Source organism: Aedes albopictus, chromosome 1 (assembly GCF_035046485.1).
Source record: "Aedes albopictus strain Foshan chromosome 1, AalbF5, whole genome shotgun sequence".
Taxonomy (NCBI): Eukaryota; Metazoa; Arthropoda; class Insecta; order Diptera; family Culicidae; genus Aedes; species Aedes albopictus.
The window spans coordinates 90,062,155-90,083,306 of record NC_085136.1 but is presented as its reverse complement, the minus strand read 5'-3'; the positions used below and the strand labels follow the sequence as shown (position 1 = coordinate 90,083,306).

The window sequence follows — 21,152 nt, the reverse complement described above, 5'->3', positions numbered from 1 at the left end:
TTCTTTTGACGCAATCCCATAGTTCGGCCCAATCCACTTATCCGCGAGCGGTAATGGCGGCGGCGGGCATTGCCAACCGGTTCGGATTTTGACGTTTCTTGGGGGAAAGTCAGAACAGTTTCATTCTCCTCCTCACCCCTTCACCCACCGATCGGTGGCGCCAACCGATTGCGATCCCCAAGAAACGTCAACATTCGAATCGGTTAGTTGTGCCCGCCGCCGCCATTACCGCTCGCGGATAAGTGGATAAGCCAAATTTGAGTAAATCTATTAAACTCACACTAGGTAAATTGCCTTCACCTCCAGCAAAAACATTTACTTAAGAGTAGGTAAATTCAACCCAAGACCCCCCCTCATTCAACCCAAATTTGAGTAAACCTGCATTTACCCAAAATTGGCTTATTGGGCTCAAGGACCCCCGTTGGGTAGATGCATCCCTGTTTGTTTTTGACAACATCGGTGAGGGAAAGAGGGAAAACAACCTAATTTTGGGTAACTAGTTTATTCGATATACTCAGCTTTGAGTAAAATCGACCCAAAAATTAGGTAGTTTGATTTCTCTGTATACAGATACAGGTGGCGCAGATAAACCACAGAAAACAGACATCCAAGTCCAATCTGAATTTTGTGTAAAGCCACAGAGAACAGACATCCAGGCTAGAACAAATTTCATTCAGAAATTTGTGTAAGGATTTGAATCTTTACTTGAGTTAGGTTGCAAACCAATACATGATGACAACACTAACGCCACCAAACACCATATTGCCACAGTCAGTGGTGAATTGACACATTTCAAGTGGTGAATTAAATTAGTATGGGAAATTAACCGATTGCAGCGCCACGCTATTGCCACTTGTGTTGCCGATTTCAAATGGCCGTTAAATTCCTTACACAGTTTTGGAACTGGACTTGGATGTCTGTTCTCTGTGGTAAAGCCTAGTTTGATGTTTGAAAGGAATCGCTCAAGAAACTTCTTGACCGATTCCTGGCAGAAATTTTCCACGGTGACTGCCATTTGAACTGTCATTTCTTCGCAACTGCGTACTGTGATCGAAGAAAAACGGTTTCTTGGGCGATTCAGGCAAGGAATTTCCCATGCATCAAGATAGGCCGAAAAATTCCTTCTGAACTGCAAACAGCGCTTAAGGAATATTGCTGACTGCACCCCAAATTGGACTGACACAATACTGGAGCTCGATTTGAATAGGTCGTATGTGCTTTTGTCGATATAAAATTCGATCAGTTTATTTTAGTCATTGTAGCAATATGGCAGATATTTTGCAAACTTTTAATGATAGAACAGAAAGCCTGTTTTGTGAGGATTCTGCTGTATGTATCAACATTGCTCAATTTCAACGGTTTTCGCTATAATAAGCGAATCCAACTGATCGAATTTTTAATCGACAAAAGCACATACGACCTTTTCAAATCGAGCTCCAGAATAGTATGCACACACCTTCAAAGTGTGATTGCAGCGCAGGGCCACGTTGGATCGAGTTGAGGTCTTCGGTGCACTTATTCCTTGTAAATGGAGGAATAAGTGCACCGAAGACGTCGAGACGATCCGAGGCAAATGTGCACTTTTATCACACTTTTTAGGCGTACCAAAAAAAGTGTGATAGTCCAATTTGAGATGTAGTCTGCAATATTTCATCGGCAACACAAGTGGCAACATCGTGGCGCTGCAATCGGTTAATTTCCCATACTAATTTAATTCACTGACTGTGGCAATATGGTGTTTGGTGGCGTTCGTGGTTTCATCGTGTATAGGTTTAAAACAAGGAGGTGAATCTTCATCACGAAAAGTGCTACTCATTTGATTGATGAACACTAGCGAACCTGGTGGTGGAAGTCAAGCTTTTGCGTACAGCGACCATAGGTGAATTCGGATGACCCCCAATTGTAGAGGCGCTAAGTGAGATAAGGTGACAATCGTTTGTTTACATCAAAAATTCAATTTTTCGTTCTCAAAATTAACTCATATTTTGCCTTGGTGGTTGCTATTTTCCATTGGTAATGGCTTCTATTATCATCAATCTCGATGCCCACGGCGACAGACACCGGATTGACCAGCTAACAAAAAATCCGGAAGATTGCCCGCCGGAGGCATAGCAAGAGCTCCTCAAATTAATCACATAAGTTGTTCGTAAGTACGTACCGGATCTAAGCGCATCTGAAAGAGAATTAGATTTTCTTTCCAAAAAGTGCTCGTTTGTTTCTCTACGATGCGGAATTCGATATGAAAAAGTGAAAAAAGTGCAGTTTGCCTATGCTGCGCAATGGCAAATTTTGGCGGAGCCCCTCTTTTCATAGGTTTCTCATTCCTGCCACCAGATGCGGAGGGATCGTTAGCTTCCATTGGATTTACACGGAAAAATATTATAACCCAAAGAATAAGTTTTAAAAACTCAAATTTGGCTAAACTGCTTAAAGTTTTAACTCAAAGTTGGGTTGTTTTCTCCCTCGCCCCGCCGCAATGTTGTCGAAAACAAAGAGAGAAGCACCGACGCATCCGCTGCTCTTCCGTGGAAGAAGCCAAATTTGGGTTTTCTTGAATTAACCCAAATTTGCGTCATTTGAGGCCTCCGTTGGGTGAAAATAACTTACCACTGGGTTAATTTTTTTGCCGCTCTCAAACGAGAACTACTCACTCACCACTTTCGCTGTTTAACGCAAATTTGAGTTATAGGTGAATTCGAATGGTCCCCCATTGTAGAGGCGCTGAGTGAGATAAGGAGAAAATCGTTTGTTTACATAAAAAATCAACTTTTTGTCACCAAAATTTACTCATATTTTGCACCGGTAGTTGCTATTTTCCATTGGCAATGGCTTCTAATATCATCATTCTCGGTGCCCACGCCGACAGACATCGGATTGGTCAGCTAACAAAAAATCCGGAAGATTGCCCGCCGGAGGCATAGCAAGAGCTCCTCAAATTAATCACATAAATTGTTCGTAAGTACCTACCGGATCTAAACGCATCTGAAAGAGAATTAAATTTTCTCTTCAAAAAGTGCTCGTTTGTTTCTCTACGATGCGCAATTCGATATGAAAAAGTGAAAAAAGTGCACTTTGCCTATGCTGCGCCATGTGAAATTTTAGAGGAGCCCCGTTTTTCATAGGGTTCTCATTCCTGCCACCAGATGCGGAGGGATCGTTAGCTTCCGTTGGATTTACCTATTCCACGGAAGATCGGGATTGCGTCAAAACAACTTAAACTTGGGTTGATTTGTAGTTCAGTGTACCTATAGGCAAATCTGACAGAAGCTAACGATCCCTCCGCATCTGGTGGCAGGAATGAGAACCCTACAAAAAACGTGACTCCACCAAAAAGTGCCATGGCGCAGCATAGGCAAAGTGCACTTTTTTCACTTCGTATCGAATTCCGCATCGTAGAGAAACAAACGAGCACTTTTTGGAAAGAAAATTTAATTCTCTTTCAGTTGCGCTTAGATCCGGTTGGTGCTCACGAACAACTTATGTGATTAATTTGAGGAGCTCTTGCTATGCCTCCGGCGGGCAATCTTCCGGATTTTTGTTAGCTGGCCAATCCGGTGTCTGTCGCTATGGGCATCGAGATTGATGATAACACTAGTTTACAAAATAAAACGAAAGTCGTGAACTTCTGTCAACGGCCAAAATTTCTTAAGCATAATTTAGCGCTGATTTCGAAACCGTGCTTCAAAAAATTTAAAGTAGAACAGTTTTTGAGTTTCAGCTCAATATCGAGTTTTACAACTTTTTAAAATATGAAATTCAAATATCTTGTGTTTTGTTCAACCAATTTAAAATCTTTTCCCATAAATTGAAAGCTAAATATAATACCATTCGATCATCTGAATACCGGTTTTGCGTCAGATTGATGAAATTCAAGATATTGGCGAGTTTTGGGGACGATCTCCTTAAATTTTAGCAAAATTTCCAAAAATATATGAAGAAATGTATTTTTTTTCAATAAGAAAAAAATAATTTAAAAATTCTTTCTCGACGTTTATTTGACATATCATATGTAGGCGAGTTACAGAAAAAAAATCAGCTCAATCGGAGCATTGATTACGGAGAATGAGATGTGTGAAGTGAGCGACGTTGCTTAAAAATAGAACAAAAATCGATTTCAAATCATCAACCTTGTATGGAAAGTCGAAAAAATTTCCGCTCTACTGTAATTTTTTTCCTTCGCATTTTCGAACTCAGGGCGTGATTCTACACCAAAAACAATCATCAGCTTACCGAGCTCAAAAATGCTGTAAACTAGTGTAATAGAAGCCATTACCAATGGAAAATAGCAACTACCAAGGCAAAATATTAGTTAATTTTGAAGACGAAAAATTGCATTTTTTATGTTAATAAACGATTTTCTCCTCATCTCACCTAGCTCCTCTACAATTGGGGGTCATCCAGATTCGCCTATTAATGACTAATTGATTCGATTGTTTTTCAATACATAGTTCTATAACAGCGCAACATTTTTTTTGTCTTAAGAGCAAACTTATGTGTCTCTGACAGCCGCTCTGAAGGCCGCTGAATCCGAATCCGGGCTCAGATTTGCTCCAGCACGTCACAATTTTGAGCTATACCTCAATTTACAGGGCAAATTATGCGATTTTGGGCTTTTTTGACTGCATGCCATTAAGCATGGAAATATATTTTTTTTAGCAATCAAAAAATAAATTGGTCAATTAACATCTTAATTAATGACTCATGCAAAATATTTCGTGCTCATGGACTTTTTATTAAAAAAGTGTTTATTTCTCAATTAGGGTGCCTGTACCAGTTATGGCACTACCTAAGGAAAACTATTTGTACAAAAATAACGAGAAGACCAACGAATGTCACCAATATGTTAAAAGATAGTTTGGTTTCCATACTTTACAGGAAAAATATTATGTTTCCAGTTCAAAACCGAATTAGCGACATTTTTTCTTTGACTTCCGCTGCTTTTGCCTTGCGTTAAACACAATGTCGGAAGTGGGGCGCTGTATTGTACACCTGGTGTTCTATACAGCGCCCCACTTCCGACATTGTGTTTAACGCAAGGCAAAAGCAGCGGAAGTCAATGAAAAAATGTCGCTAATTCGGTTTTGAACTGGAAACATAATATTAAAACGGAGCCAAAACTATTTTTAGTATTTATTACAGCGTGTGCCAATGATAGGAACCCTGTACCAGTTATGGCTACATTTTTTAACTTCGGCTCCTTTTCGCACTATTTGCATGCATTTCTTATGGGATTAGCCATAATTGGTACACTATGGCGAAAACGGGTGCAAGGAAGCCGAAATTTTAAGGAAAATGATTTATTTCTACCATAATTTGAGCAAAATGTGGACTTTAAATGAGTGCAACCATTTTTTGTGAACGTGATCTGTTGTTCACATTTTTTTATTGTTGATATATATCGTTAAAGAGTGAAAATCAACTATGGATAATAATTGGTACTATAGCCATAATTGGTACACTTACCCTACACTTAAAAACAATTCGTAACAAATAAATAACAATATATATAATTGTTGCTTGGATCATGTTTGCATAATCAAATACAAAATCATTTGACATATTTTTATAGTTTTCGTTTTAAATTTGAATTTGAATACAGTAGATGTTTCGGTTATCGAATATTGTCGTCGCGGTTCCGAAGTTTCTCCACACCCGACAATCGAATTTTCTCAAAATCCATACGTGAATCCTAACGTCGGACGTAGTGCGCTGGACAGCGGACCTGACCCTCTTCCAGCGCACTGTGCCCGACGTACGTCCGACACTCGGCTTAGGAGAAAAATTGATTTTCGCGTGTCGAAAATTCCGATTTTCAACTGCACGAACAATATTATTCGCTAAAACTTCAACGACTGACAGACGTCAAGCCGTGTTGGCAGAGAAAGCTCTCAATGAATAACTGAGGAAGTACTTATAGAAAACTAGCTGAAAAGCAGGTTTTAGCACCGACGAATCGACGTGACAGTGGTGATTCAAAAGTGTCCCCCCCAAATTTAACGGTCGACCACCGAAGCGAGCGATCGCTTCTGTCAAATCAGCGCAGACGCGAACCGTTTCCTATATGAACACACGGGGGTTCGGTGTCGAGCTATCAAATCATCGCGAGCCGTTATAGAGGTGGCGATAGTGTTTGGCTATTTTTCATCATGGCGTCGCGGACAACAAATTTGAATTTATTTGTTCTAGCTGTCACGTCGGTTCGTCGGTGGTTTTAGCCAAGTGAGGACGTTACGACAAGAAAAAGATGAACAATGATTTTTCTCATGTTTTCCAATAAATTGAAGGAATCTAGCTACCATTGATACCATTGATAACAATACAAATACAATTAGTTTAATGGGGTCAATTGAACCGATGTTAAAATAAACATGCAATAATATTTGTTGTTATGAAAAACCAAAGAATTCATATTTCTCGGTAACATTTTTCTCCACACGTTTCTCCAGCAGTTACAGATAAATACTTGCTTATAGCCACATGAATTGTGAACGATTTATGGTATGGATCAAACGACCTGAGGTCTGACTTGTGATATTTGGCAGTTATTTGAAAAGATTGATGATAGATTTTATCAACAGCTGCCAAGCAATACATACCAGACAGACATCAGAGTGTTTGATTCTTATCATAAAATGTGCATATCATTCTGGCGGACGTTAGTGCTCGTAAATGCTGGATATAAATTTTATCGGGAAATATAAATTCTATGGATTTTCAAAAGCGAAAACTGCTTACAAATAACAACAAATATTATTGTATTTTTATTGTAACAACGATTCATTTGACGCCATTCAATTAATTGTATTTGTATTGTAAGAACAATGAAAAACATTAAGATATATTGTTATTTTTTGAAAATTGCCCTAAAAATGTCTCATAAAAACACAATACATTCTTACATTCTATAGTTTTTCGCGAAAAAGTGTATGAAAATTTTCTCAAAAGTTTATGGTTAAGATACATAACGACCACCATTTTATATTGTAAAAGTGCCATTTACCATTCGCCAAATGGTATAGGGCACTGCATGAAATTCTCTCCTTCTCTTTCACTCTTACAGTAATTCCACAGACAAACAGACGTAACACTCTGATAATTCTCATCGTACACCGATTTAACGGTCTTTTTCAAAATTTGGTAGTTGGCCAACTGCCCAACCGTGGCGCTCGCATAGTTTTTGTTCGAGTTTGACGTTTGCTCACTACCGCCACCTAGTTGGTGGTCGGCCAAACTTAGTCCTTTTAGCATTGGGCGAATATGTTTCCGTGACTATGATTTGAATCGAAAAATGTTCGAAGTGTTACGTCTGTTTGTCTGTGGTAATTCTGTAAATAACAAGGCCAAGAAACGTAAAAATCCCATATAAAATCATAACAATGCAGTGCCCTATAGAACAATAGGGGTGATGGTGAGTGTGCCGTGTAAATGGATTACCAGCTTTTGCAGAAATTGCAACAGATGACGCTAGTGAGCAGGAGTTCAATACGTTAACAATACGTTTAATGGTGAATATTTTTCGAAAAAATGGTGTTGTAACAATAAAATTTATCGTATTTTTATGATATTTTTTATCAGGGATTGCAAATGGAAAATAGCAACTTCTAGAGCAAAAAATGAGTAAAATTTGACGACAAAAAATTGACCTTTTTATGTAAACAAACAATTTTCTTCTTATCTTACCAAGCGCCTCTACAATTGGCTTCTTTAACGGTGTTGAGATAATTCGATAGGCTAATCCAGATGACCCCCAATTGGCTTCTTTAGTGGTGTTGAGATATTCCCGTATTCTGAATCTACATGCCAAACTGAGCCGAAATCCAAATTTTCATGAATTTTGGAGCTCGGGAACCTATTTAAAAATAAATTTGAAGTTTGTATGGGAGCGATTTGTCGAATCACCCCTGGTCGCATTTTGTACTGGGCGGAGCTGTCAAGCAGTTGCCCAGCTGTCAAAAGGTGATTTGGAAAATTTTCTTTGAAATTGATTTTAGGTATCACACTTAAGTTCTAAAAATCAGAAAAAAATCATGGTGGCTCAGAAAAATATGCTCTTTCGTATAAATACGAAAAATCAATACAATTTTCAAAATTTAAAAACCCAATTGAAGAGGCGCTAGGTGAGATAAGGAGAAAATCGTTTGTTTACATAAAAAAAATCAATTTTTTGTCGTCAAATTTTACTCATTTTTTGCTCTAGAAGTTGTTATTTTCCGTTTGCAATGGCTTCCATTATCATCATTCTTGATGCCCACGCCGACAGACATAGGATTGGCCAGCTAACAAAAAATCCGGAAGATCGCCCTCCGGAGGCATAGCAAGAGCTTCTCAAATTAATCACATAAATTGTTCGTAAGTACCTACCAAATCTAAGCGCATCTGAAAGAGAATAGGCTCCTAAAGTCCTATCCTCATTTTTTGACGTTTTTATTAACCGTAGTTGTAAATATATAATTTTATTTTTTTTAGTCTTTTGTCTCGTCCCTAGCTTATAACACATACTTTGAGTGATTTTTTTTTTCACCGTGTATGTCAGATAGGAACATTTTTGAATTCCCAGTGCAAAAAATGTCGAGCTCCGTCACACAAGGTTGACCTCAAATGTCAAAGTAGAACTATTTACCATTTTACTTATTTCGAATTTTCTCATTATTTCTTTGTTTTTCAAGTTCGAGTAAAGTACAATTCCGATTAGAATACCATGCTTGATCGCATTATTCAATATAAGCGAGATTTCGTCTTTAATTTTAGGACCCTATTAAATTTTCTTTCCAAAAAGTGCTCGTTTGTTTCTCTGCGATGCGGAATTCGATACGAAAAAGTGAAAAAAGTGCACTTTGCCTATGCTGCGCCATGGCAAATTTTGGCGGAATCACGTTTTTCATAGGGTTCTCATTCCTGCCACCAGATGCGGAGGGATCGTTAGCTTACTTTGGATTCACCTATATTCTGAATCTACTGAGCCAAAATCCAAATTTTCATGAATTTTGGTGCCCGGAAACCTATTTAAAAATCAATTTGAAGTTTGTATGGGAGCGATTTGTCGAATCACCCCTCGTCGCAGTTTGTACTGGGCCGAGCTGTCAAACAGTTGCTCAGCTGTCAAAAGATGATTTCTAAAAATCTCTTAGAAATTGATTTTAGGTGCCAAAATAAAGTTCTAAAAATCTGAAAAAAATCATGGTGGCTCAGAAAAAGGTGCTCTTTCGTATAAAATCAAAAAATCGATACAATTTTCAAAATTTTAAAACCCAATTGGGGGTAATCCGAATTAGCCTATAGGACGGGCGGCGTAGCACGCTTTGATGATTTTTTAATTTTCCATGGAAATTCATTCCAATCCAATCATCAATTTCACGTCTTCCACCTCCTCTAAGATACATATCTATTCCTATTCTGTGTTTGCAACCTTACTCAAGTGAAGCTTCAAAACCTTACACAACTTTCTAAATGAAATTTGTTCTAGCCTGGATGTCTGTTCTCTGTGATTTAAATGTTTTGCCAATCTCGAAAACAGAGTGACACGTCGGTTTGTTGGTGTGTCCGTGTTAGATAAGGACACGCCATCTAGCACATCTAACTTGAAGCTTTCGCTCAAAACTCTTCTTTATGAAGCGCCCAATGCTTTCCCCCACGAGCAGACAGTGCCGACAGTCGCGACGCAAAACAATAACAAAACCAGAGTGCAAGTGCAAGCGCAGGTGCGTGCATCAGAGCGGCAATGAAAATTTAACCGGTGATATAATAAAAGGGAAAAAAAGCTATTATTGTTAAGTTCATAAGTGAATCAGCGTTAGTTGTTACTCATTTTAATATGTACAGTGCACTCCATCAACGAATCGCGCGTGGAATACCTTTAATACGACATGGTTCAAACGCGGCTAAAGATTCCACTCTTGCTCAGAACTACTGCATGAATCTGGTCAGGTGAGATCTTCCCGTAATCATCACAATACCGAATGATTCCTACTTTCCCAACATGTAGGCAATACGACAAGGAAAACTTTCTCTGCACATTGCTGCTCAAAAATCCGGAACGACGAAGCGCTCTGGCCATCCGGGCGTTCAACGTGGAGATTGCGCGGATTACCGGCACCGTGTCGGACGACAAAATCGGTCAAATGAGGCTGAAATTCTGGGAGGACACGATTGACAAGTTGTTCAAAAATGATTTGAAGCACGTTCCGGAGCAACCGGTTATCCAGGAGCTGAAGGAAGTCATCGATAGCAAGAAGCTGACCAAGCGGTACTTTCAGCGATTGATTTCCGCTCGGTTGAACGCCAACCTGCGGTTTGTGACCACGAAGCAGATGGAAGAGTATGTGGAGAACTCGGTTTGCAGCGTGCTGTACTTGCTGCTGGAAGCGCACGGAGTGCGGAACGTGCATGCCGACCACGCGGCATCCCACTTGGGGAAAGCTCAGGGCATTGTCAACTTGTTGCGTTCGATTCCCTATCAGGAGCGGCGGAACGTGGTACCGGTGCCGCAGGAAGTGCTCATGCAGCACGGGGTTAACCAGGAGCGGGTGCTAAGGAATCGCAAAGAAGACAAAGGCGTGGAGGAGGTGATCTTTCAGTTGGCCGGTTTGGCACATCAGCATCTGGAGAAGGCACGGAAATTGGCCGGATCCATGCCGAAGCAAGCAAAGCCCGTTCTGCTGCCTGGGGTGGCAACCGGTCGATATCTGGAGCGACTGAGAAGAGCGAATTTCCACCTGACTGATTCGCGGTTGCTGCAAAAGGACGCAATGCTTCCGCTAGTTATCTACTGGAATCACTTCCGAGGAAAGTTCTAATGAGGTATGTTTAGAATAATGAATTTGTTAGAAGTTGATAACTGTGGCGTTCGTTCGGAAAGAATATCCCTGCAATTTGTGAACATTTGAATTTGCTTTTATTCATCTGGTACCGACCAGAGGTACGAATTTCAACTGGTAGCTTCATTGCCGTTATTATTAGTCTCCTCGTCAGTAGCTTCTTTCAACTCCTTGAGTTCAGCTACTTCACTCTCATCTGATGTTTTCGTCTTGCCCACAATCGCATCTTCCTTGGGCTTGGCCCCTTTCCTCATTGGCAGCACTTCCAGCAACGTCTCTTGCCATGGTTTACCCAATTGAACTTTCATCAAGATTTCAAACACTAAAATAAAGCAGATTTTTTAAATTTTCCAGTCATTAATCAACATATCTACTTCAACTCACCTTGATTGATCGTCAAAATGGTCCTAGTTTTGATCACAATGTGTTCACTCAACGGCAACCTTGCATGCCGGATTCCCATCTCGCTGGCCAACCCATGGCAATGGCCCTTGTACTGATTGTGATCCACCAGCCCGCCAATCACGTACACGTGGTCCTTCTCCAACGTGGTCAGCACATTGTCCGACTCGCTGCTCAAATAAACCAGCTTATCCCTGTCGAACAAATCCACAAACGATTCCCCGCTGAATTTCACATCCCAGTGCTGGTAACCGTCGTTCCGCTTCAGGTGCTTCTCCACGGCACCCCCGGGCCGTATACCCGTAAAGTGCAGCGGAATGGGCTTTTCCGAGCGCCGGTTCATCGTGTAGATTCGCAACAGCTGCTTGACGCATTTGGCAACGTCTTTGTCGATCATCATCTCATCGAAGCTGAGATCCACCGCAATCGTGATATCCGATTTACTGTAGTCGATCTTGTTTCGCTTCAGTTCCTTCCGACTTGGTCCGTTCCGAGTGGGGAGCCCAGCCTTGATGGCCTCCAGCTTACGTTGTTTCATCTTTTCCTTCTCCTTGAGTCGTTTTTCCTTTTTCTTGACTTCCCACTGTTGCATCTTCAGTAGCTTCTTGCGCTTCCGTTTGGACATTGGCTCACCTTCCGCTAAACTCACCGAATCCGGATCACTCGGCGAAACGAGCTGTTCCTCCTTTGATGTTGTCTCGTCGACGGCTGGACTTGGCTCCTCTTCAACATGTTTGTCCATTTTTGTAGCGATTCCGTCCTAGATGGCTGGAATTGTTTCAAGGAGCGATGCTAGCGGCGTCGACGGCGTTCGATTACACGTGAACACTACGAAGCTGCGGTTTGTTTACTATCTGCAGGCAGCTCGCATACTTCAGCGTCTGTCAGCTGTTTTCCTTCAGTGTGCGGTGGGTGGTAGTATTGGGCGTTCCTGAGAGAAAAGCTTCCGAATAAACAGTGTCGAGTTTTGACGCTAGGTTGCGCCCAATGAGAGTAATAAAGGTGTGGAAGAATATACTTCGTGTGCGTGCGATCCACTGTTTGGTGCAAAACATTTCACTACTACAAGCAAAGTGAGCTCCCATAAGAACGCGTGTCAAATAGTGACGTCACTATTTGTGTTTACATTTTTCTTTGCTTACTAACACATAGCCATCTCTTCTTCTTCCTCACCTGTAATATACTCTCATTGGGTTGCGCCTGTATGTTGACAAAATCAACTAAACGCACGCTTAAAATGTTACACCAAAACGTGTACCATTCCTCATACAGTAAAGCCACAGACAAATAGTGAAATAGTGAAATAGTGAAATAGTGAAATAGTCAAATAGTGACGTCACTATTTGTGTTTACATTTTTCTTTGCTTACTAACACATAGCCATCTCTTCTTCTTCCTCACCTGTAATATACTCTCATTGGGTTGCGCCTGTATGTTGACAAAATCAACTAAACGCACGCTTAAAATGTTACACCAAAACGTGTACCATTCCTCATACAGTAAAGCCACAGACAAACAGACGTAACACTTGCGAAATTTCCATCGACCACGCTTTTAACGATCATTTTAAATTTTCATAGTTGTGGCTTTCACAACCAGAGGCGCGCGCATCGTTTATCTATGCGTTTGACGTTTTACACTAGCGCCTTCTGTTGACGATATTGCACAACACAGCGATTCGTGCAACTTTTCCACCAGGGGCCTGTAGCATAATGAAAATTTTACTAATAATATTAGTCTTGTAGCTTGTAACTTATAATTTTCTGTTGCATAAAAATACTACAAGTGTATGTTGCATAAACAAACTACAAGTATAAAATATTAGCTATGACTTGTACTTTTGATTACAAGTCTCAAAGGTCTTGTAAAATAATTTACAAGTTAGATTTAAAGTATTGCAGAAGTCATATTTAGTTTTGAATAGGGTAGGGCGGGGCAAGATGAGCATCCTAAGGATCACGTTGAGTTTATTGTAAGTTTACACAATTTCTCAGTAGTTCTTTTCTATATCATGTTTTCTATCACCCATAAACATGGGAGGGTTCAAAATTCACAATAAGTATGATCAATTTGACTAAACAAAAAAGATGTTTTATGATCAGTTCGAACATGCTACGGGGCAAGACGAGCACCACTACGGGGCAGGAAGAGCACTTCATTAAAATCACAATATTTTAACAATAAATTGGCCATACAGTGATTGATATAGTGAACCTTGTTTATAGCTATGGTATCACGTTCTAAAATTATCTTTTTTTCGGTTATTGAAAAAAAAATGCGATTCTATAATACTTTATACAAAATGACCCGAAAAACAATAAACGATTATTAAGTTGCTTATTTTCAGGAATTCACGCAATCAAATAGTTGCAGAGGTTACGGAAACCTATGTCCGCCACTATTGAGTGAATTACAATAATTTCAAAATATTTTCTATATTCCCCTGATGGGGAATAATGAGTGCTCATCTTGCCCCATTATAGGTTAATAACTAAAATTGAATAAATTTTAATGTTTGTTTTTAGAAAATATTTTCTAATGTAAATTAAAATGCTTTGCAGTAAGCTAGTAATGTTGGCTGATAACCAGAATTATGGTAAAAATTTGATTCTGACATAAAAACCTTATTTTATTCTGATGATTTCTTATAAGAAAATGCTAAAAATCCATGCTATTGACTAAACGATATTTTTCAATTCGTCCATTATGAAGCACCTTTTATCAGGTTTACAAACAGGATGAACATTATTCTAACGGATTATGAAGTTGTTTGGGCAAAATTCATCATAAAAGTAGTAAAACGGAGGGGTGCTCATCTTGCCCCGGGTGGCCATCTTGCCCCGTCCTACCCTATATCGATTTACCATTTTGATGAACTCAAAAGATATTATTTATCTAACATGTCAACCTTAATTCCAGTTTTCGACGATTAAATTTGACAGTATGTACATATTCGAAACTCATTGAGGAGAAAATTGCGTTGATATACACTTTGTATCCAAAATATAATTTCTGCTGAGTCTCTGAAGTTCTCCAAAGTTTCTACAATAGAATATAAACAAACATGAACTGCCATTTCAAATTAATAGTGAACTGTCGAATGAATTTTGACAGGTAAATGAACCAAAACAACTTGTATTTTCATGGTCACTAATATTACAAGTGCTAATAATATTAGTGGAAAATTGAGCCTTTATGCAACACAAATTATTAGCACTTGTAATATTAGTACTTGTAACTTGTAACTTGTAGCTAATATTATTAGCCCGATTATGCTACAGGGCCCAGGTGATGGTAGTGTGAACTGGGCGATGAATTTTCATGAAAATCGTTCAAGGTGTTACGTCTGGTCTGTGGTAAAACCTTCAGTACACAGAGAACAGACATCCAAGTCCGGTTTCAAACCTGTGTAAGGAATTGAACGGTCATTTGAAATGACAACACAAGTGGTAATATCGTGATAGCGCTGCTATCGCAAAGTTGCCACGCACAGTGTTGCGAAATGAGCGAGTACTCACACATCTAGTCAAACTCACTCATGAGTATGAGCAGTACACCTTAAACTCACCGTGAGTATTACTCACATTTGAGTAAGCGCTGCACAAGTCACACTCACTCGTGAGTATTGACGTGCATTTACTCACTCACGAGTATGCTTTACTCAAGGATAGAATGATTAGGGAAAAATTTAAAATATGTTAATTGTAGCGATTCAATAGAAAATAAGCAATCACTTCTAAAAGGTGACTAAAACATCAATTTTTCAATGATTTTTAAAAAATGTAAATACGCTTTAAAATACACCAAAAAACATTTTGAGATATACAGAACAGTCCTTAATATCAGCCAAAAATATAAAAAAAATGATTTTCCACGAAACAAAAATTACAAAAATGCTCAAACTATACCCCGCCTAATGGCGGGATTGGGTATTAGAGGGTTAAGGGCGGTCCTGAAGAGGTCCCCTTTGAGCCCAACAGCTCAACGTGAGGGCTTTTGTTTGAACTTAAGGTGAAACGGGACGCCGTGTTATTTTTCCTATCTTGCCTCTCTTTCTAACAATTTGGCTCGCGATTTTGAAGATGGTAATCTCGAGACCTATCGCACTGAAGATGCTGAAAACCAATCAGCATATGCACTGCAAGTGAGCATACACAATGATAGGTTTTTGCTGCAAAATATGAAGTAGAATCTGAGATTACCATCTTTAGTAGCAACAGAGCAATGGCGGATATTTTCTCGACCGTCCCGTCCGCCCTTAAACCTCTTGTAGACAGAGATCAATCCCCTGAAATGGCTGTCATCCACATATAACTGGCGTGAAGCCAAAACTTTGGTGCAAGACGTGGTGCTGATTTGAATGGGCGGTTGCAGTAGATTAAGCTGAAAACAGTGATTTTTTTCTGTTAGTGCAGGCGTGACATTCACATATAATTGAGTTCAGCGTTATTTTAAATGGACGAAATGTATTTTCATGCTTGTGCGTCTTGTAAATTTAACAAAGAACACTAAACGCATTGAACAAATAATGTGTAAACGATCGTTTCTCAAATGTACGACGAAGTTCGCTTCCGCACGTAGCAGATTGAAAAGCAGGCTGAAATTTCGTAAACGAGCCCGTGACACCCCGCCAAAGGCGGCGGCTTCAAGAACTAACGCTTTCTTCAGGGGGTTGGCAAAGATAGCAATTAAGAAAAAGTAATTTTACGGAATCGTGTGTGTGCTCGATTGGTAGCCGATTTGACAGTTCGATAGCAGCTGACTAGCATTTAATGTCCTGCTGTAAAAGGCGCATATAGTGCTGAATTAATGCCATTTTAGCTGCTTAATGGTTACCTGGGTGTGATTACTGGCCATGTTACTGGTAGTAATTTGCTCGGCAGTTTTTTTTTTTCCTTTATAAGTCCGAGGCTCATATAATTAGGGTGGTCCAACTTTATATGAAAAAAAAAACTAAGACTTGCAAAAGTTCATGAGATTCTTTCAGAATATGTTCATTTTGTCACCCATAAGTTCCAATAAAGTTTTGTTCCAATTCTATCAAGTCTAAGCACTTTTTTTATGAAACATCCAGCAATAGGGCACAAAGTTATACCTGATTCTAGCAAAAAATTGCTTAAAAATCAACAATTCGTTTTGTTGGTTTTTGCTTTGCTGGGTGCGTTTAGTGTGCGAGTTTCATGTTCGAAAGTAGAGCACTCAAGTAAATTTATTATTTTTTGTAAATTTTAAATTACAAACTGATCAAGTATTTAGTATGAGGAAAAACATTACTTTCCTTACGGAATAATAGAACGGACTATTTTTCCGCGCAGAAAAACTACAGCTCTTTTAAATTTACAAGGGAGGCGTTACCAGTGTAAAACTTTTTTCCTTACTTGCCTGCTCAAGTAATTTTGAATTACCCTATCTTTTTGCACAGTAATAGAAACTAGCCATATGGGAAAAAACGATCAAATGTATGCAAAAAAGAAAAGTTTTAAATGTTTGGACCTAGGAGATGCTGTAATTGACCCTACCATTTTTTATTTGAAGGTAGGTAAATATATGCCAAACATCTTTATTGAATACCGTAAAGTGACCCGACGTATGCGAAAAAATTTATACCCTTAACAAAGTGTGGCGAAATATAGAAATTTCCTAGTTGATGATATTACTTTGCATGCGTAGGTAAACAATAAGAGGTTTTAGCCTATGGTGCCAAAGCTCTCGAGCAGATCCACCTTTCCTCGAAAACTGTGCCTAGTATATAAATAATCACCATTGCAGTACAGAACAAACGAAAACATCATTTCAAACCAACAAAAATAACTTACTCACTAAACTCACCGTGAGTAAAATGAGTAACTCTCACTTGTGAGTAATACTCACGCGAGAGTATGACGTCATTACTCGCGCGTGAGTATACTCATACGCGAGTAACTCACAGCGTGAGCATTACTCACAAATGAGTAAGGTGAGTGAGTATTTTTTACTCGTGAGCATGAGTTTCGCAACACTGGACGCAGATGTCAGTGGTGAATATGAACTTATTTAGATTATGTGTATTCACCACTGACTTGTTGGGATATGCAATTGACGATTAAAAGTAGAGGTTATGTCGTGAAAATTTGGAAGTTTGAAAGGGAAATACCAGTTCCCCATCAGTTTAATTTTCATTTTTTTGGTAAATTTAACGTTAAAATGAATTTTTGTACCCCGATCCCACATTAAATTTCATCTGGAACGACTCGATCACTAAAATACGAAATGGGATTTCACAAAACTTAACCTTACTTTAGGAGGCAAATACTGTTTCCTCTCAGTGTGGCGAGAACGTAGACGACCCGAATAAAAAATACAGTAGAAAAACCGAACGTTGTATTGTAACCTGAGACGAGACTCGCGAAGACGGTCTTCTTTTTCTCCACTTTGTTATTTTTTTCTTCTTCCTATCTGTGTTGACATTATGTTTTGGGCTGGTGGTTCAAACACGTACGTGACCGCATCACCTCACATGCAGTGTGACTGAATCCCATTCACGCACAAAATCATGTTGAGGTGAAATTTTGCACCGCCAACAATCGCCAAGCAAAGTAATCATTGGAATATTTTGTTTTCAATTTAGTTTTGACAGTACAGTAGAAGAAAATGCTGCTCGGAGTGAATTTTGGCTTCAGAATTTATCTCGGATAGCAATACTTTCCTCGTTTTAGGTAACGTAATCAAACGGGCTACAACTGACAGCTCAGTTGGGCTGCACTTGACGTTGCTTTTTTTCCTCTTCGCGAGTCTCGTCTCAGATTGTAACAGTACTATTAAAAACCATATTTTACCACCGACAAACCGACGTGACACTCTGTTTCCAAGATTGGCAAGAAATTTCAATCTCAAAACGTTCAAAAATCGTAACTCGTTCTGTCATTTTCGTCTTTTGACAAAAGAAACCTTGAAGAAGATGTCATAAAACAGCGCAGAAATGTCCAGCTGATCGATGTAAACATCACATGCACTCTTATTTCTACCTCACCAATAGAAGATACAATCAACCGTGCATTGGAATTATTCAAAGAAATCATTCGATATTAAGCAAAGTAGTCAATAAGTCCTAAATAAAATATCCCAAACATAAAACGTTTCAGCGGATGAAATTGCATGTCAACGTTTATGACGAAATGTCTTCTTATTGCGCAAAACATCGAATGAAGATTATTACTTCGAAATGAGTAAAATAACTTGACAAGGTAAAGCTCCTGTACGCACGCACACATAAAGAGGAGGCTGTGTAAATCATTGCACAGATGGAGCTGGTGATTAAAAGGAGAACTTATTTGCCAAGAAAAATGGGAAAAGTTGCATAAGCTGGCACGTCGGTTTGTCGGTGATTTTACCACAGAGAACAGACATCCAGGCTAGAACAAATTTCATTCGGAAAGTTGTATAAGGATTTGAATCTTTACTTGAGTAAGGTTGCAAACCAATACACGATGACAACACTAACGCCACCAAACACCATATAGAGCTTGCTGACGTTTATTCACCTCTCTCTTTCAAGCATGCAGGCGGGATAGGATTTGTTTTCATCGAGAAACCTTTCCTGATGTCAACAAATCCTATTCCGCTTGCATGTTTGAAAGAGAAAGGTGAATAAACGTCAGCAAGCTCTATTGCCACAGTCAGTGGTGAATTGAAACATTTCAAGTGGTGAATTAAATTAGTATGGGAAATTAACCGATTGCAGCGCCACGCTATTGCCAATTGTGTTGCCGATTTCAAATGGCTGTTAAAATCCTTACACAGTTTCGGAACTGGACTTGGATGTCTGTTCTCTGTGTTTTTACAATAGACACCACTGTAAAAATAAAAAAAAAAACAATAAGATGTAATGTAGACACCATACAGTGAATTGTATATAAGATTTTTACAATATATTATACAGGTTGTTAAGTATCGTAACAATACAAAAAAATATTTTTCTCCATATATAAAATTTTGCAAAATCATACATTTTATTGTAAATGAATTGTTCTAAATATTGATACGTGGGTTTCAATATACCGTACATTGTATGGTACATGTATGGTTTCAAACAATAAAATGTACTGTAAATATATTGTTTTAATTTGTAATTTCACTACTGGCTATACATTTAATCAAATGGTTTTGGAATGGTTCTCTTTTGTTATGTTGTATTGTTTTACATTACATAAACCATATAATGATATATTATCTTGTCATGTTGCACCTGTTAATGGTATCTTAGGCTTTCTAGCCAAACTAACCTGAAAATAATGTTAAATAGAACTATCTTTGATAGTGTGGATTAGAACCTATCAAGTTCAACATTATTAGAATGCGCTTTGGAAATGAATTAACTACATCGGCTGTTTTCCTACTCTTCGCATCGACCAATGTGGCGCTAGCTTCTATGCGCGAAAAATCGCTAAAAGTAAATCGCAAAAATATTGTATGGCGAATAGCATCTAAAGGCAAATTTATCGAAGTGGAATACATTATTCGAAAAAATATTTGGTAGTGGTTGTGCACAATAATGGTGACTACTATTAAGCCTACCAAATATTTTTTCAGTAAAAGCTTTCTATTTCAAGTAATTCAAGTTTAGATGCTTTTCACCATACAAAATAAAATGGATTTACTCCTGCTGATCAACTGTGGATGTGCGCCAAGCGGGTAGTCCATTCTCCAGAGCGTCTTAGACAACCCTTCACATATATAGGATCGCCCACGTCTAAATCTGAGTCAAGGTCTGAGTAGTCTCTGATTGCATTAACAGTTGAAGCTCAGGCTCCCATGCCCCACCAGCCAGATAACTGGGTTTTGCAAACTAAGCATTATTTGTGGCAACACTTTGAGCGGCATGATGGAACCACAGACAAACAGACGTAACACTCTTCAAAACGACTTGCCTCATGCATTTAACGATCAATTCAAATTTCATTTGATTTGCGCGATTCTTCCACCAGAGGCGCTAGTGCTCGATCGCTTTGACGTTTGCCAGTGTACACGTTGCTGAATGATGCAAACGAAAATTACAGACGCTTTGTTTAGTAGTGTGCGTGTTAGACAAACGTCAAATGAAAATCCATCATGGCCGACAGTGTTGCGCGTGGTTCTACCAACAGGTGGCAGTGTGCGCATGAAAAAGACACCGGCAAAAGTTTTTGAGGAATTTCCTTTAAGAGTTACGTCTGTTTGTCTGTGATGGAACTATGCCGAGCGCGCTAAGTATTATTAGACCACTAATGTAGTTGCATGAAGTGGGTGACGAGGTATATTCAGGCCAAACATGTCTAAAGGTCCTATCTGCAGAAGAGAGGCTCTCTTTGGTTTCCCTCTCTTTCGTTAATATCTCAGCTGTTTATTTGTATTATGATTGTCTCTTTGCATTGAACGATGGTCAAAACAATCGTTTTTTGATTTGTACTGCAAAAGTAGTTGAAAAGTGTACCATTACATTGCAATAATTGAAAGAGAAAGTGAACAAAGAGAGCCTTTCAAATGCAGATAGGACCTATTGAAATGTTTGGCCTGAAGTATCATTACTGCGTGCTTAACCGTTATTGCTATATTGAGGCTCCAGTTTGACTAAAGTTTGAAATACATAACAACTCATGAGAAAACTGTCAAGTTCGATTCAAATATAAATATAAATAATACTTACCTTACCGGTCAGGCTAAGGCCGGGGTGGCCTCTGCTGTACATAGTAGCCGCCTCCATTCCACTCGGTCCATGGCTGTATGTCTCCAGTTCCGCACTCTGCGTAGGGTCCGCAGATCGTCCTCCACTTGGTCGACCCACCTAGCTCGCTGCGCTCCACGTCTTCTTGTACCGGTCGGATGACTCTCGAGAACCATTTTAGTCGGGTTGCTATCCGACATCCTGATGACGTGACCCGCCCACCGTAGCCTCCCGATTTTCGCGGTATGGACGATGGTT

At 39.2% G+C, this 21,152-nt stretch overlaps 3 protein-coding genes across 3 annotated transcripts in view; 1 reads left to right on the top strand and 2 right to left on the bottom strand.

Moving 5' to 3' along the window:
- The window catches only part of LOC109410169 (metabotropic glutamate receptor 1), a 679,657-nt gene that overhangs the window by 346,006 nt on the left and 312,499 nt on the right, over window positions 1-21,152 (bottom strand). The window lies entirely within an intron of this gene.
- Window positions 9,641-10,834, top strand: LOC109427404 (NADH dehydrogenase (ubiquinone) complex I, assembly factor 6 homolog). Its single transcript, XM_019702946.3, has 2 exons — window positions 9,641-9,924; window positions 9,983-10,834. Exons 1-2 carry the CDS (start codon window positions 9,812-9,814, stop codon window positions 10,791-10,793), a joined length of 924 nt encoding a protein of 307 aa, XP_019558491.2. The 5' UTR covers window positions 9,641-9,811; the 3' UTR covers window positions 10,794-10,834.
- Window positions 10,869-12,090, bottom strand: LOC109427405 (tRNA methyltransferase 10 homolog A). Its single transcript, XM_019702947.3, has 2 exons — window positions 11,199-12,090; window positions 10,869-11,136 (listed from the first exon to the last, which is right to left on the bottom strand). Exons 1-2 carry the CDS (start codon window positions 11,956-11,958, stop codon window positions 10,925-10,927), a joined length of 972 nt encoding a protein of 323 aa, XP_019558492.2. The 5' UTR covers window positions 11,959-12,090; the 3' UTR covers window positions 10,869-10,924.